This window comes from Saimiri boliviensis, chromosome 16 (genome assembly GCF_048565385.1).
Source record: "Saimiri boliviensis isolate mSaiBol1 chromosome 16, mSaiBol1.pri, whole genome shotgun sequence".
Taxonomy (NCBI): Eukaryota; Metazoa; Chordata; class Mammalia; order Primates; family Cebidae; genus Saimiri; species Saimiri boliviensis.
The window spans coordinates 50883898-50902429 of NC_133464.1; the positions used below are offsets into that span (position 1 = coordinate 50883898).

Sequence of the window (18532 nt, forward strand, 5' to 3'; positions counted from 1 at the left end):
GCTAAGTTAGGTAGCCATCTTCATTGCTCCTCTGATATTCTCTGCTTACTTTTGTAATAGTGGTTACTGCACATGGTATTTTTTTATTGTTCTCATGTCAGTTGTCCTTCAGATTTCTTTCATCAACTCCTTAATCCCAAATTATGTTTTTTTCTTTGTTCTTACTACTTTCTCCTTTAGTTGTTTTGCAATCACGATTTCACTTCTACAGAATTATTTATAAACTGCTCTTGAATTCATTTATTTATAGTTCTTTTAAGCCCTTATTTTATTTGACCTTATTTTAGCACTTTACTCTTGACACTTCTCTATTTTGAAACTTTCTCTTTCCTTTGGATTTGTTTTGTCAGATTTACTTGGTTCTCCTCTTACCACTGTCACTGCCTTTTTCTAATTTTCTTGGTGGGAACTTCTGCCTGTTCTCACACTCTAACAGTGGATATTTCAGACTTGTATTTGAAGGATAGACTAAATCTACTTTTTCCTATTTCTTTTGCTAAGCACAACTAGAAATATTGGACATTATATGTGAAACTGAGATAAGAAGACAGGCTCGTAACCTTGGGACTTAAGGAACAATATGGCAGTGAGTTTGCTGGATTATCTTTCTGCCTTTTTGTCAGATTTGGAGGTGAAGAAGTCAGCAACCCAGAAATGACAGGGGGCACAGAAGTACCAACAAAAGCCTCTCTCTTAAACCAAAGGACCACAAAAATGGCAGCAAGCAAGACAGAACACATTGACAATAACTACTCTGTGCCTGTTAAATACCACGGAAAAAGATCCGTGGCCCTATCCCTACCCACACCATCAAAAAGCAAAGTGGGTAGTCTGGATTTCTACCCACAGATGGCAGTAATGAGGTATTCTTCCCCCTCCTGACTGGCATTGTGTTCATAAAGGCCAATAGAGTAAGGGCTTTCACCATCACCAGTAATAACAGATGTCCACATCCCCCTCCATGGTGCTATTGTAGGTTACATGATGGCCATAATGAGGCAATCCTTTTCTCCATCAGGGAGTACCCAGATTTTCATACATGTCAAGTGGTAACAAAGAATCTCTCTTGGACTTCTGTTTCCACCTGGCAGTGATGAGGTGGTGCTTTCTCTTCTTCCGCTGGAGCTATGTCACAGAAAGCTTAATGAAATAAGAGGTTTATATAAGATTTGGAGTCTTATAACACGATATCCCAAATTTTCAGGCTTCTGTATTAAAAATATGTCATACCAAGAAGCAGGAAGATCCCAAAGTCAGTGAAAAAAGAAAATAGGTGATAACACTGATACGACAGAGATGGTAGAATTATCTTGCAAGAATCTTTTAAAAAGCAGCCATCATAAAAGTGTTACAATGGTCAAATAGGAATGTGCTGAAACAAAAGAAAAAAAATAGAAAGTCTTAGCAAAGAAATAGAGGAAACTATTTTTTCTGTTAAAGAACCAAATGGAAATCTTAGAAGTGAAAAATATAATAATTGAAACAAAAAACTTACTGGAGGGCCTCAAGAGCAAAACATGAGGCTGAAAGGAGAGAATTATTTAACTGGACTATAGAATGATATAAAGTTCACAATCTGGACAACCAGGAAAAAAGAGATTGGGAAAAAAATACATACAGAGTCTCAGGGACTTGTGGGTCTATAACCAAAGATCTAACATTTTTGTCATTGTTGCCTTGAGAGGAGAAAGAGGACAGGATAAAAAAACACATGAAGAAATAATGGCAGAATAGGCCGGGCACTGTGGCTCATGCCTGTAATCCCAGCACTTTGGTAGGCCGAAGTGGGTAGATAGGGTAGATCACCTGAGGTCAGGAGTTTGAGACTAGCCTGGCCAACATGGTGAAACGCTGTCTCTACTAAAAATACAACATTAGCCAGGTGTGGTGGCACATGCCTGTAATCCCAGCTAATTGAGAGGCTAAGGCAGGAGAATTGCTTAGAACCCGGTAGGTGGAGGTTGCAATGAGCCAAGATTGTGCCATTGCACTCCAGCCTGGGTGACAGAACAAGACTCTCTCAAAAAAAAAAAAAAAAAAAAAAAAATGTCTGAATAGTTCCCAAATTTGGCAAGATATAAACCTACAAAAACTGAATGAGTCACAAACAGGATAAACTCAAAGAAATTCACACACAGATGTATCATTCTCAAATTTCTGAGAACTAGGCTGGGCATGGTGGCTCACACTATAATCCCAGTACTTTGGGAGGCTAAGGTGGCTGGATGACTTGAGGTCAGGAGTTTGAGACTAGCCAGGCCAAGATGGTGAAATCGTGTCTCTACTAAAAATACAAAAATTAGCCCGGCATGGTGGCACATGCCTGTAGTCCCAGCTACTTGGGAGGCTGAGGCAGGATAATTGCTTGAACCCAGGAGGCAGAGACTGCAGTGAGCTGAGATTGGACCACTGCCTTCCAGTTTGGAAGACAGAGTGATACTCTGTGTCAAACAAACAAACAAACAAACAAGAAATCTGGAAACCAAAGATAGATTAAAAACATCTTGAAAGCTGCGCCCAAATTGCCAATTGCATAAATTAAACAAGAGATGTTACCAGTATATCAACAGGGTAATAAGGGAATACTCTGAACAACTTTAAATACATGATTCCGTAAGTTAATTGAAATAGATCAGTTCTTCAAAAAACACAAACTACTACAACACACCCATTAGGAACTAGATAATTTGGATGGTCCTCTCACTATTAAGAGAATTAAATTTCTGCTTTAACCCTCATGTATAAGATCTTCAGGTATGGGTGATTTCAATGCAGATTTTTACCACAACCTTAAAGAGGAATGCCAGTTTGCCGTAGCCTCTTCCAGAAATAGCAGAAGAGAGCAATTAATTTTTTTTAATTAGGCTTGAATTACCAAATAGCAAAACCAGACCAATACAGTATCAAGATAGAACAAACAAAACCAAAAATCCCTCACACTTACGGACCAATGTTCATCATGAATATAGATACAAAAATTGTTATATAATGCATTATATTGACAAGCAAAAGAGGAAAAGTCACTTGATCATATGAATTGATTTGGAAAGAGCATTTGACAAAATTCAACACCTGTTCATAATGAAAACTCTTAGAAACATAGGAATAGAGGGGGAGTTCAGTTGTGTCCTATAGAAAGATACGTTTAAGTTCTTAACTGTCTTTCTCCAGAATGTGGCCTCTTTTGGAAGCAGAGTCGTTGCAGTGTAATTAAGATGAAGTCATAAGGGAGTAGGGTAAATTCTTGATCCAGTATGACTTGTATCCTTAAAAAAGCAGAGATACAGAGAGAGTCTCATGTGATGACTGGAAGGATTGGCAGCATTCATCAGAAGCTAGGAGGAGGCAGTGAAGGATTCTACCCAGAGTCCCAGGCAGCAGCCCTGCTTACACTTTGATTTTGAACCCCTAGCTTCCAGAACTACAAGATCTATTACAAGATCTGTTTTAAACTACTCATTTTTTGGTACTTGGTTGCTGCAGCCCTTGGAAACTAATACAGAGAGGAACTTTCTCAACTTGGTTAAGAGATCTACAAAAATCCTACAGTTAATATTCTATTTTGTGATGAAAGACCAAATGCTTTCCCTCTAAGATAGGTTGAGAACAAGACAAAGGTGCCCGCTCTCAGGACTTTTATTTTACACCATGGAAAAGTTCTAGGTAGAACACTGAAGCAAGAAAAGGAAATAAAGGCATGCAGCTCAGAAAGGTAGAAAGAAAACTGTCCCTATTTGCAGATGATATTTGGTTCAGTATGAAGGTTGAGACAGTTTCAATAATGGTGTGGAGACCTGTCATCTCTTTGTGTTTGTTTCTGTATATGTAAAGGCCACAAGCCTGGTTATAAGCAGACCTAGATATTATTTCTAAGTGACTATAACCTCTTATATGCAACAATAGAAGGGGGCTTAGTTTCATTTTAAAATGATTTATTGAGTGCATAGTCTATCCCATGCTAGAATAATTAGGATAAATCAGAAATGGTCCCTATACTCAGTGAGTATTCATCAGGTAAAATTGCTCTTATGATCTGGTATGTTTATTTCAGATCATAGGATAATAATCCCAAGATTAATTACGCTATCATTTATGATGCATTTGTCTTTCCCTTTCTAAGAGCACATCTGGGAAGAAAGATAGTAACTTGAAACAAAACAAAGGGAGGGCAGGAGGGTCAGTCTTTGGGAAACATACTTGAAAGTGCTTTGTTCCTTTTGGCCAGGAGGTAAGTCTGAGACCTGATTGTTGCCTCTGTTGCTCAGTGAGGTGACTGACTGTATTGGCTTTCTAAAGCCAACAACATGTCAGAAACCGCTTTATACACTTTCAGTTTCATCCTGTGTTTCTGGAAGTAGTAACTGAATTTCAAAGCCTAAGCTGCTTTTGAACATTTAAAGGTGGATTAAACATTGTAATTCTGGGGCCCTGTTCTCCCTCTTCCTCTGGTGTGTGTGTGTGTGTTTAAATTTTTATTAAGTTTTATTACCTCTTCATCTCTTCTTTTCTCATATATTGAGACCCCTACTAGGAAGTGCTAAATGGTAATAGAAGTTTTCCTTGAGGCAATTAGAAGAGTTTGATATTTCCTGTTACAGAATTTTAAGTGGTAGATTTTGTGTTAAATTAGTATTTAGCACACTACAGTTGCTGTTTTTTTTTCTGATACAAATGTCATACTGATCTCTATGTCATTTCTATTCATGAAGAAGAAACATGTGCTTATTTATCCATGAATGCAGTTTATAGTTAAACCACATAATGCCTGATGTTACTGTGCTGACAGGCACAGAACAAATAGTGCAGGTTTTAGTTCCCAGAGATTGATCATTTATAGATGAGTTGATAATTTTTTTCCAGGTTGCTTCTTACACTGATGATGAGAAATTTTTCATTTTTGTAGAAAGTTATGAATCTCAATAAACCTCTGTCAAGACCACAGACCTGCCTACTCAATATCACTTTTTATCTTGAACATCTTCTCTGGAGGAGATAGGAAGTGATATTTGTATCCCTATTCTTAAAAATAATATTGCTGAAAATAGTAGGAATGAAGGTGAAACACTTGACATTATTGCTTTCTGAGTGACAACCTGTTAATACAACAGTATATTGACTGCAGATTTTTAAGAAAACAGGGAGATGTTTTATGCCTATTTAATTTTTAATCTTTTTAATAAGTACTTTGGGTAGCTTTCTTTTAATTTTTATGTTTCTTTGGTTGTCAGGTGTCTCAGTTTTCTTTCCCTATACCCTGTCCCACTTTTCTTGTTTTTGACATGTTTTATGAAACAAAATGTGTAACCTGGTTTTCAGAAGGCCATTGCCCACTTCTCTGATTTTATTGTTGAGAATTGTTGAGGAATTCCAACAATGATTAAAAGATTGTAGTAGATGAAGTGATTTTGTTTAATGCCTCTTTACATTCAATTTTAATAAGTTTTGTTTTATAGAGAGTTAGCTTATATGTAAAATATGTGTGTGCATATAAATATTATTTGAATAGTTCATATTCTCTAGAAGAGAGTTATATAATGGGTCTAGAAATAGTTGACTTGAGACTGTCTGAGTCTCATAATTCTAGTTTTAATTTTGTTAAGGGTGATGAATTTTAAATAGCTTTAGATTAGAGAACCTACTGATTTACATGGATTTGTGTTTCCTAAACTTATAGTGGGTCACGATATAAGCATTAGTGTAACAAAGTCTTTTTGTTATATTAACATGATTTAAAATTCCTTTGTGTATTTTGGTGTAAGGCAGTTTGATGAACAGTGATTTTATTCTTCACAATGATTGAAGGTGATAGCAATATGAATAATCTGAAACCATTTCTATTAGCTTTAGAATATCTTTGTGGATATACTTTTGAATATGAAGATTGTTGAAAATGTACTTCAAACGAAATATGAAAGCTCCACTGTGAAGTATTAAAGAGGAGGGTCTTGTGAACAGTCTCTCTCCATGCATCTCAACGTCAGCCCAAGTAAAACGCTCAGATTACTCCTCACTTCCCTGCTGCATGTGAAATAGGAATAAATTCCGAATAGGATGTCAGCAAGGCAAACAGTTAAGTGAGATGCTGTAGGTGTTTTCATGAAACATGAAAACAGGGTTTTAAATGCCTGCAGGTAATCTGTCTGTTGCTGATAGTAGCGAGTAAACTCCTCATTTTGAAGTAGCATCCTGATTTGAAAACGGCAACCTCACTTTAACTTTTTCCTCACATTAACTATAATAGCAATCTTCAGTCTTTACAATAGAGTAGCTTTCCTGTCCAAGTGCATTTAAAAAATTAGTTATTTCGTAGCTTCCACTGGAAAGAGATGCATAAAATTCGTCTGACAAGAGATTGCTAATCTAAATGGTAGTTTTCATTTCTTTTTTGTAAAATTAGAAATTCCGAACATGGATGGGTGTCAAGTTGTGTTCACAGAAATGTGCAAATGAAGAAGCTGGATTTTAAACTATATTTGTATTTTTTCTATAAATATGTCGCCTTTGGTTTTTATTCTCTTGTTTTCACTAGAAATGCTATATTGTATCTTAAGGAAGAAAATGATATTTTGGTATTTTTTGATACATGACTTAAGCTTGTTTTTATTCTTTATAATGCCCTGTTTTGGATTCCTTGAAATCTTTTTTTTTTTTTTTTGAGGTGGAGTTTCACTCTTGTTGCCCAGGCTGGAGTGCAATGGCATGATCTCGGCTTACTGCAACCTCCACCTCCCAGTTTCAAGTGCTTCTTCTGCCTCAGCTGCCTGAGGATTACAGGCATGTGCCACCACACCTGGCTAATTTTGTATTTTTAGTAGAGATGGGTTTTCGCCATGTTTGTCAGTCCAGTCTTGAACTTCTGACCTCAGGTGATCCACTCACCCTCTGCCTCCCAAAGTGCTGGAATTCCTAGCGGGGGCCACCGCACTTGGCTGAAATTTTGTTTTTAACATCTTATTGTTCAAACACTACACATACACATATATAAAATCACATATATAAGGACATGTATACAAATAAATATACACAAGCGTATCTTTTCTTTCCTCCATTCTTTTGGTGACAGATTATTGTCATTGTATTATTTATTGGCCTAGGTTTCCAAATGTCCACTGAAAAGTATTCATTTCTACTAAGGTAGTTTTCCTGTAATCAAGGCAAGCTGTTGTCTAGTGACAGTAATGTTCTAGTTATGTAGAGGCCTCTGATTGGATCAATGAGTTCATGGGACAGGTTTGTTTTGGTGAAGATTGACATACTCATTTAAAAACCTGTGATGCAGTTTTTAAAATTTTTTATTTATTTTTTTAAGCAACTGAACTTTGAAACTTAGGAATTTCTTAACATTTATTGGGATATAGTTCAGCGTTTAGGGAAATTCTGCCAAAGCATCTCTTTTTCATTGTTTTGGTTAATTTTTGCCATCAACATTTTTCTTTATGTTCATCTACATCTTTTCTCCATAGAGCTTTACTCACTTGCATAATTTGTGTTCTTTGACATAGCCCAAAATAGGCTGTAATTAGTGGTGTGCTGGTAAATGTTTAGAGCCAGCTCTGGGTAGGGGAAGCTCTGATTGGTAGCATTTGCCAGTTTCTGTGGTGTAAATCCTTTAACTGTGGCTGATTTCAAGCTACCCACATGATGTTCCTGGACATGGAGTATGGAAGAGATGGCCACAGTCTACTCTTACAAGCTTGTGCAGGCTGAGTTCAGCACACTATTGGCATATCCCATCTTTGGTTCTTTTGAAACTAAGAGCATGAATCATGAATAATCTTTATATGTGGTGTTAGTCTTATGTTTTAGTTATGATTGTGAATATAGCAAATATAAAATACTTGTGGGTATATAACATTATTGTGATAACACAAGCTGCATTACTGACAATGTGTAACTATTATTCTTTTTCAGTTGGATGGAAAGCTTTGGACATGAGGGGCTTGGATTATTACTAGACATTTTGGAAAAACTGATTAGTGGAAAAATGTAAGTATTGCTAATAATTATTTTCAAGTAAGCATTATTTGTATGTCCAATTATAATTCCTATGCTTCTATTTTTTGTGCTAATACAGCCAAGAAAAAATTGTAAAGAAAAATCAACATAAAGTCATACAGTGTCTGAAAGCCCTGATGAATACACAGGTATGTACATAGGTAATTAGTATTTGTCCATCTCCAATTTTGTAATATATGATTTTCAGTTGCAGTGAAGTGATGATACGTTATTCTGATGTGTTTTTCAGTACATCATGGAAAAAATAATAGAATTTTATTGAATTCTACTTTCAACTGTTTTGCAATAGGAGAAACTTGAGAATGAAAAAATCCTCTTCTGGTGCCGAACTCCTCATGTGTAGGCTAATTACCTCTCCCCACTCTTTCCTCCCCCGTCAGCCTTGCCCACCCCACCCCCTCCCGCCACGCCCCACCCCATCTTCTTTCTTTTTTTCTCTTCCCCTCCCACCCTTTCTTTGATGTTTTTGTCCTCCTCGTCCTCTTTTCTTCCTTCCCTCATTTCCTCTGTCTCGACTCAGAAGTATGCCATGAGTCAGCTGTAAGATCGTGATTATTAAATGTGAGCTGCAATAATACTTAGTATCAAAGGTTCAGGTTGCGAAGATTTCTTTTTTTTTTTCCTTTTTTTTTTTTTGAGACGGAGTTTCGCTCTTGTTACCCAGGCTGGAGTGCAATGGCGCGATCTCGGCTCACCGCAACCTCCGCCTCCTGGGTTCAGGCAATTCTCCTGCCTCAGCCTCCTGAGTAGCTGGGATTACAGGCACGCACCACCATGCCCAGCTACTTTTTTGTGTTTTTAGTAGAGACGGGGTTTCACCATGTTGACCAGGATGGTCTCGATCTCTTGACCTCATGATCCACCCGCCTCGGCCTCCCAAAGTGCTGGGATTACAGGCTTGAGTCACTGCGCCCGGCGGGAAGATTTCTTATATTCTAGGAATTTAAAATCTACAATGAAATTAATGTAAACATATATAAGCAGGTCTCAGAAATGGAGCAATGATGCTTAACCCAAGTAACATCGAGAACAAATGTAATATGGAGGAATTTGCATAAAGAGGTTACATTATAAGGGAGAAACCTGCTTGTGGCTGTCACCTATAATCTTAGCACTTCGGGATGCAGAGGCAGGAGGATTGCTTGAAGCTAGGAGTTTGAGACCAGCCTGAGCAACATAGTGAGACCCCTGTCTCTACAAAAAATAAAACAAATAGCTGGGTATGGTGGCACATGCGGGTGGTCCCAGCTACTCAGGAGGCTGAGTTGGGAGGGTGGCTTGAGCCCAGGAGTTTGAGGTTAGAAAAAAAGAGGAATTTTTAAGCTCTTTACTGAAGTTAGATTTTAGTTTTATCTAGCAATGTTTCTGTTTTGCTTTTATACTGTTAACTGCAGAAATTAGCATTATCCTATGCCATTTCTTTAGCTCCAGCATCTAAACACATCTACCTTATGATGTGTGAAGTAATGATATGTGTTTAAGTTGCTGTTAGACAGCAGGGGAGGAAATTTTACCTCTGGTGGTATGATGATTTTTGTTTTATAGCAAAACCATCTATATATTTCTGATTCATTTTAATTTATAATTTGCCATATTCTCATTTAAAAATAAACTTTTATAAGGCTACACACTTAAGGACTACTTAAATTATTAAGATTTATATTTCTTTTTACTAAATATATTAGCAAATATTTATATTTTCTAATTATTTTTGTCTTATTAAACTATGTATTTTTAAGCACTTTTCTGGAGCTAAGCTTTCTATTTTTAACTGGTGAAATATTTTTTCTTCCCTGCCTCCTCTAATCAGATATTATTTTCAAAGAAAATACATGATGTAGGAATCACAACTCTTTTCTATGCTGAATTCATGGTTCTTTGAAAATCAGATGTTAGATATATAAGGTAGCTTTTTACATATCTGTTTTAAGAGTAAATTAATAAAAGAATCAGATTGCTGATAGGGAGAGGTCTTTTCCCACTAAGTACATAGAACTGGTTAGGAAGCCCTTTCTAAAGTGAGACTATGGCAATTGGACATTTTATTAGTGATGGGAAGGCTGAAAATAGAAAAAAAACGAACTTTTTTTTAAGCCAAAGGAACATTTGGATTGTAATCTGAATTCAAGAAGAATATCATGGTTAAAGTAAGATGGTAAATAGAAGATAATATTCTTACTTTGAGTCAGAATGAATTGGAGGAAAAGTGAACGTCATTAATTTTGTAATTTATATACTATTATTATTTTCTTAAGAGATTTTTGTTGCTTGTGGTTTATATAGGTGGAGCTATAAATTATTCCCATTTGTATTTGGTGCTATTATCTGTGCCATTAAGAATAAAAAGTTAATTTAAGTTATTGGTACTTAGTATGATAATGTCTGAACTCTAAATCTAGCAATATTTGAAAATTTTGGTAAAGTCTTTTTCTATTCAAGATTGGTTAATGGTTTTCTTAATCTTTATTTGATCACACATCTATCAGTACAAAATTTGTTAAACTTCACTTACACAGTCTTTAGTAGCATTCATTGAATGATGAAAATATAAGTTTTAAAAGAAAATAATGTGGTGCCTTCTTTGATACTAGTAATTAATTATATAATTAATGAGCAAATTTGATAACATTACATGAAAGGGAATTTCTTATAACATTAAATTGGACTAAGAGTATTTTTCTAAATGGAAGAGAATTTTAATTACCTAGGGGGAAGAAAATAAAAGATGATAAGGATGAAAAGTTAGTCTATTCAAATTGAAAGGTAAGAACAGAGGCTTCCATTTGGTCAGTTAACTTTGTGTGTGTTGCTTTGAAGAGTACACTAGGGTGAGGGTGCTTTGCTCCTGAAGCGAGCTCCTTTACTCACATTATCTCTGCTACTGGGATTAACTCACTGTGGGTGGCTGCTCAGCACCAGTAGCCATGCACCACTGGGTCCAGATGTTGGTCATCCTACATGAGGATTTAGGGCATTAACGTTCCTCTACCTAAAACGTCATCTTCAGTGGCCTGAAATTCCATCTGTTAGCTAATAATAGGCCTCATGTGGAATGCAGTCGGAACCTGGCATTGATCCTCTGTTAAGAACAGGCCAGTTATCATATTATCTGAAGTGGGTCCTTGACATTCAGGAAAGATACATCCTTAGACCTTTCAAAATTTGTCATACCTCTCTAACCTAAAATAGCCCGCATTAAATACACTTTAATCCTACTACTGGTAAGTTGACTGCTTCTCACACAGAGTCAACAGTTTTTGTTTTGTTTTGCTGTGTTTTTTAAACAATTGAGACTAATTTTATACAAGTAGCAATTCTGTATTTAGTTATAGGTACTGAATAGTAGTAATCCGGTCTCATTCCAGTCTTAAAATGAGTATGACACAATTTTGCATTGCCAAAATCAGAGGATGTTGCTTGTGATAGACTTTTGGGGGTTACAGGATGATGGTTAAACCTGTGAAATCAGAATATTCTAACATTTCACCTTTCATACATGATGATTTAGGGCCAGAGGGCTTGACAGATAAGGTAGGTAGTATCACTTGGAGGAAATCAGCATGTGTAACCTTGGGTGGCTGGAGGAGTCACAGGATTCTGATTCTAGAAGGGCAGGTGTTAGCTAAGGACAGCCAGGTGGATGGGAAATGAAGGGGAAATGCTAGAGGCAAGCTTTACTCAATTCCCAGGTTTATTAGGACAGAGCCAGCTCTTCTGTACCTGGTAATCATTGATTGACTTTCTGAATTGAATCTAAGTGGTACTTTATAAACCTGAAAAATTCCCTGGAATGATTGTCAAATGATTAGTTTTTGGTCCTCTGCCTGCCTTTTCATTCTTTATCGAGTTATGTAATAGCCCAGGGTATCATGGAAGTATTTCCTGACTGTTTAGCAGTCTCGTTGTAAACTTTTCCCTATCACTAACAAGACCGAGCAATCTCTCCAAAATTCATAATCTGGGACCCTTGGCCTTTCCTTGTACTTTCTCCATTGTTTCTATGTTTCTTAGGTAGTGGCTTAAAACAAATGTGATATTTCAGCACAGTACAAGGTTTCTTTGCATAAATGGCCATATACAAGATAGGAAAGTTATAAATAGGATTTTATAATAATCAAAGTACTTGGTTCTAAGCTGCTTATAGATTCAACTTTGATGCTTACATGTAGTGCCAATTTTGAGTTTAGGTCATAGGCCTGTAATTGGGAATAAGACCCTTTTTTAGTGTTTGGTAGTAACTCTGATTAGTCAATTTCTCATGGTTTAGTAGGATTCTCTGAGATGCATCCTCTATTTTATTGTTTCTATTCATCCTCTGTATTTTGGCAGTTGTCTTTCATAGATATGCCATTAACATAACTTCTTATCTTCCAATTGGATTTGACATCCTGGTAGTAGTAAATAAACTTTATCTTAAATCCAGTCATCTCATTTATAGAAGAGTTTACAACTGCATTGTTTTCCTAATAATAAATACCAGTATGATTAGAATACCTGTGCCCATTATGGCAGTTTATACCCGGTGTCTGCCGAAATCATCTTTCAGTTTTTGCCCATTTGTGAACGAAGTGCTAATATCTAGGCCTGTATTTTGTAATATGGTAGCTACATGTGGCTTCTGAGCATTTGAAATGTGGCTAGTCTGAATTGAGATGTATTAACAGTGTAAAATACACACTGGATTTCAAATATTTAGGAAGAAAAAAGTGAAATGTCATCAATAAATGTTTTATATTGGTTATATGTTGATAATATTTTGGATATATTGGATAAACTTTATTGAAAGTAGTTTTGCTTACTTGAAATTTTAAAATTACTCATGTGGTTTACATTATTTTTCTCTTGGACAGTACTGATCTGTGTGTTTGCTTATGGTAATATATATCTTACCAACCGTCCTTCCCAGGAAAAAGATTTTCATAGCCTCAGTGTCTGGTTCATTATCTGGCTGTCTGTTTCATATATTTCTGTTGGCAAATCCTGTATTTCTTACTGCTTCTCTCTTTCTCCATTTGGCTGCTTAACTTGTCTTAATAATTATTAGCTGCATTGCTGTAAAATCACCTTTGATGAGTTATCTTTATTTGGTTTAGTTTTGTGGTTCTTGACTTAAAGTGAATACTCTTATGAACTTTTTTCCTTTCCTTTTTTTTTTTTTTTCCCTGAAACTGAGTTTTGCTCTTGTTGCCTAGGCTGGAGTGCAGTGGTTGTAACCTTGACTCACCACAACTTCCACCTTTCTGGTTCAAGTGATTCTCCTACTTCAGCCTCCTGAGTAGCTGGGATTACAGGCATGCGCCACCATGCCTGGCTAATTTTGTATTTTTAGTAGAGACGGGGGTTTCTCCATGTTGGTCAGGCTGGTCTCGAACTCCTGATCTCAGGTGATCCACCCACTCGACCTCCCAATGTGCTGGGATTACAGATATGAACCGTCATGACTGGCCAGGAAGTTTTTAGAGTGTTACACAGTCTATATATTTTAGTTTTAGTAAGTGTAAAAATATATTATTCTACAAAAAATTGTTAGTAACTACATTTCCTTCAGGGCATCATTTTTCTAACTAATTCCTAACATTTGACCTCTTATTTTTAAAATATTGTAGTATGGCTTGGAAAGAATTATGAGTGAAGAGAGGAGTCTTTCCTTATTGGCCAAAGCCATGGATCCCAGACACCCCAATATGATGACAGATGTGGTTAAACTTCTCTCTGCGGTATGCATTGTAGGGGAGGAAAGCATGTAAGTGTTCTCAACCTTTTTCTCTAATTACATAATTTCATACAGATTGATTCATTTAATGTTTCCTTATCTACTCTAGGCTAGAATTTACTAGAATTTAAATAAATGTTGAGGTATATTTAAGCATGTAGGTTCTTATTGACTGGAAATTTTTGTGTAATATTATTTCTCTTAATTGATAGTTACGGGCTAAAATGCTTCTATGAAAAACTGATTTCTTTATTATATTTAAATTGTTTTGAACTGAAACCCTAAATTTTAAAAAATTCAAAGAGGAGACTTTGAAAATATACAAATGGTTCTGTTTCTTATCTGATTTTTTTCCCCAGATAGAATTATTTCAAACTGTAGGTCTTGACTATCCCCTTATAAAAGAAAACATATTATGATTTAGAAATCTATATGTAAGGCAGAGTAGAAAGTGATATATTTAATAGTAGTTTACTAGTTGAGGGTACAAAGTCCTTCAGCATAAAGCACACACTAAAGCTGTCAAGAACTTAACCACATTTCTTAAAACTATAATAAAATACGATTACATACATATTAAAGATAATTGTAAAGATAAAGATTTTTTTTAAAAAAAAAGAAAATTAGGGTTCTAATTATAAGGAAACATTTAAAAATTATTTAAAATGCCTTTTTCAAAAGATAAAAATGTAAAAACTAAACTGCCAAAAGAACTAACAGAAATATCCCCACATGTAGGGGTAGGCAGAGCCCTATAGGGGAGCCTCCTGTGTTCATTTGAAAATCAGCCTTGTGGAGGTCCTGCTGGAGTCAGTGGGATTGAGCAGGTTCAGCTTGATGGTTGCATAGTCAAAGAAACTACTCGGCCGGGCACTCTGCCCCCAGTGTGTCTACAGTGTTTATCTATGGAAGAGGCTTAGCCATACCCAGCAGCATTCCCAACCGTGCGAAGCCAGGCATACAGCTTCAGTACTTAAAGCCCATATAAATGTTGGTGTACAAATCTAAGAGTGAAATTTCTGTTGACATATATGATACTTTCTGAGCTTTCCTTCCTGCTTTCTTCCTTTATCCCTTCCGCCATCATTTTTTGCTTCTCTCATTTAACTTCCTTTCTCTTTTTCCTTTTTCCTCCTCCTCTTTCCTCTCAGACTCTTCCTTGCTTTTGTTTTCCCCTCCCTATTCTGTTATCCTTCCCCTTTCCTTGTTTCTTGACTTCAGAATGGGTTATCAGGATCCTGTAAATAACATTTAGGACTACATGTCCATATCCATCCATAAACTGTGAGCTTTTCCCGTGTGCTGGATGCTGTTAACTAATATTTAAAAGAGGAGGAAGTGTAGTTTTTTGCATAATTATTATATTTTATATTTGAATATTTATAATACCATACTACTATATATTTTCAACTATCACAGAGTTTCCTTTACCTAAATTTGTGAGGCGTAAGTGTGTAATGCTTAAGAGCATATATTTATATAGTGCTCACCACATAAACTGTCTGGTTTCAGATTCTTACTCAACCATTTCTTGGTTGTGAAACCTTGGACAGATTGCTTAACCTTTTTCTGCCTTAGTCTCCTAATCTGTAATATGGGTTAATAATGGTACCTACCTCAAACAGTTGTTATATACTTTAAAATGAGTTGATATTTGTAAAGTGGTTTAAATGGTGCCTGATGTGTAGAAAGCATTATATAAATGCTTGATAAACATCTTCACAGGGTTCTTGTCAGGGATAAATGGGTATAATATAACATGCTTAGAACTGTGCTTGATACATGCTATGTGTTCAGTAAGCTACTGCTAAAATACATTGGCTGTTTAGGGTATTGACTTCTTTAGTAGGATAAAGCAACTGTATAATGGCATTTGTGTTTGCTACTTGCAATTTAATTGACTCAAATTTTCTAATAGCCTTGAAGAAGTTTTAGAAGCTTTAACTTCGGCTGGTGAAGAAAAAAAAATTGACAGATTCTTTTGTATTGTGGAAGGCCTCCGGCACAATTCAGTTCAACTGCAAGTAAGTTTTGTGTGTATATACAATCTATTTTTAAATGCTATATATTACTTTGAACTGTTTTGTGCTTAACTTATATGTAAATTGTTATGAAGCTCTGCATGCCATTTAATATTTCTTTATAGCATTATCTTTAATATATAGAATTTCAATTTATACTATGTGATAATACATGTTGTAGATACATCTTCACACATAACAATGGTTATTTCCTAGGTTACTTTTTCTGTGGTAGAATTATTAGATTTCCCTATATAAGATATAATCATAGTCCTATGAACTGTTTATTCTATGTTAGTCTCATAAATTACTTTAACTTTTGAGATGTTTCAATTAGGTGAATTAGGGCTTCTCATTGTTTTAATTTTAATATTTCAAAAGTTGTGAGCTTAACTGAATAACAAGCAAACCCAAGGTTATAGACATTTCCAAAAATATTTACTTCTAAAAAGACACATTTAGACTTAAATATTTTAGTAGTTGAGCTGAATAACTAATATTAATTTACTTTTTTAAAAAAGGAAAAGAGGCTTTTATTGGTATAATTGTTATTATGATCATTGTTAATCAAAAGTGATCATCTTAAAAAGATATTAATACCTCATTCTCACCTCCATACTTTTAAAAGTTAGTTGACATGGTGTGACCTGCATGTTGAGAGATTTAAAATGATCCTCTGGTGATCCTAATCTGCAGCAAAATTTCAATGTGTTAATAGATATGAAATAAATCTGTTTCATACTAAATAAAAGTAAAAAGTTACACTTATTTTTTTTTTAAAGGTTCTATGTGGCTATTTTATTGTTTCTTCTTATGATAGGAATAGAAAAGCCAAATCCAAACTAAAATAAAGAAGTAAAAAATTAGAAGTAAACAAATGGTATTTGAAAAATAATAGGCTGGGTGTGGTGGCTCGCCTCTACTCCTAGAACTTTGGGAGGCTGAGGTAGGCAGATCACCTGAGGTCAGGAGTTCAAGACCAGCCTGGCCAACATGGTGAAACCCTGTCTCTACTAAAAATACAAAAATTATCCGGGCATGATGGTGAGTGCCTGTAGTCCCAGCTACTCAGGAGACTGAGACTGGAGAATAGCTTGAACCCAGGAGATGGTGGTTTCAGTGACCTGAGATCATGCCACTGCACTGTGAGACTCGGTCTTTAAAAAAAAAGAAAAGAAAAATAATGAGAATATGATAGGAGCTATGAAAGTAATAATTTAGTATAACATTTCAGATGACAGTGTTAGTGAATAGCTGGTGAGGAACCCTAATTTGTTTCTCTTGCAATAGGAAGGATTGAAGACCTAAGTAGAGGGTCTCTATTGCATGAGTCCAACAGGAAACTCTGGAAGAGAGACCCTTTTCATGCATTCTGGGCTTGTTAGAGGACATTGGTGTCGAGGTCTGGGATGTGTTCCCCATCTCTGACATAGACCTTGCCTCTTTAGTTGCCTGATGGGCTATTTTAATTCATATATTGCCAGTCTCATTTCTCTGCTTCTCCTTCTCCTCTCTTTACTCTCTGCTTTGTTCTGTTCTTCTCTCCTACCTCCTCTCTGAACTCCCTCTTCCTTTCTCTCCTTTTCATTCCTATTGCTTCTCTTTTTCCTTTCTATTTTTGTGTCTTTCCTTGTCTGATTGGTCTGTTGTCATCTGGTGCTTTTAACAAGTTTCTTTGTCATCTGGCCCCAGGCTTCTTATTCATCTGAAAATGAATGAAGAGTAACCCTAAAGAAAACTTCGTACAGGAAAGCTGAGCAATTACTTTATCTGATTTTTTTTTTTTGGCAACCATCTATGAATCTATAATTATTTTAGAATAAAAGGTTTATAAAAATCTTGGTAAAACTGGGGTCCCCTCAGTTTTTACAATAGTATTACATTACATGAGGTTTTAAACTGGGAGGGAAGGGATGAATAATGTCTTGTTAAAGACAAAGCCCAGTTTTGTCCTGATAAGTGACATGATCTTCTCATACCTGGAAAGTTTTGACTATTGCAGTCTTATTCTTGGTTATTTGGAATATTTGTTTTGGCTGTCAGAGGTTAAGGTAAATCTATCTGACCTTAATTAACTACTAATTAAATTGACAAGCATGAACTTGAAGGCAAGCTACATTGATTTTAAAAGTTTAGGGGATAAATTAAGTAATTTCTTTTATTGGCAGTTCAAATTCTATTGAAGGTGCTCTTTTGTGAAAAAAAAAAAAAAAATAACTTTTCTATAGTCGTGAGAAATTTATGTTTAGCCAGTAAATATCTAGAAAGAGAACTATCAGTTAAAAGTTTGGAATTTTATAGCTTACTATTCTATGGAAGATATTAAGACTTCAATAAATTTAAAAAACTTTGTTTATGTAAAGTTTTGATACAGGCTTAATTTCTTTTATTAACAGCTCTAGTCAGATTAAGTTAACATATCACAAAATTTACCCATTCAAAATGTGCGATTCAATGTTGTTTGTATATTAAGAGATTTGTGGAATCTTTGCCACAATCAATTTTAGAATATTTTCATTGTCCCCAAAAGAAAGTCCTCATCCCTTAGCTGTAAATCCACAATCCTTGACTCTCTCTAGCTTGAGACAACTATTGATCTACTTTCTGTCTTTATAGAGTTGCATATTCCAGACATTTCACGTAAATGTAATAATCTATTAGGTGGATCTTTGTGATTGTCATCTTTTATTTATTAATAGCAAAAGTATTTTAGAGGTTCATTCATGTTGGAATATTGCATTTTAAAAAATTGTTACATAATCATCTGTCATATGGGTATACC

The 18532-nt window shown here is 35.5% G+C and overlaps 1 protein-coding gene across 1 annotated transcript in view; it reads left to right on the forward strand.

Moving 5' to 3' along the window:
- DIAPH3 (diaphanous related formin 3) overlaps window positions 1–18532 on the forward strand; it is a 489112-nt gene that overhangs the window by 140596 nt on the left and 329984 nt on the right. Inside the window, exons 6-9 of the mRNA XM_074387642.1 lie at window positions 7912–7986; window positions 8075–8144; window positions 13623–13759; window positions 15648–15753. Coding sequence (XP_074243743.1) covers window positions 7912–7986; window positions 8075–8144; window positions 13623–13759; window positions 15648–15753 — 388 coding nt within the window. The remainder of the gene's footprint in view (window positions 1–7911; window positions 7987–8074; window positions 8145–13622; window positions 13760–15647; window positions 15754–18532) is intronic.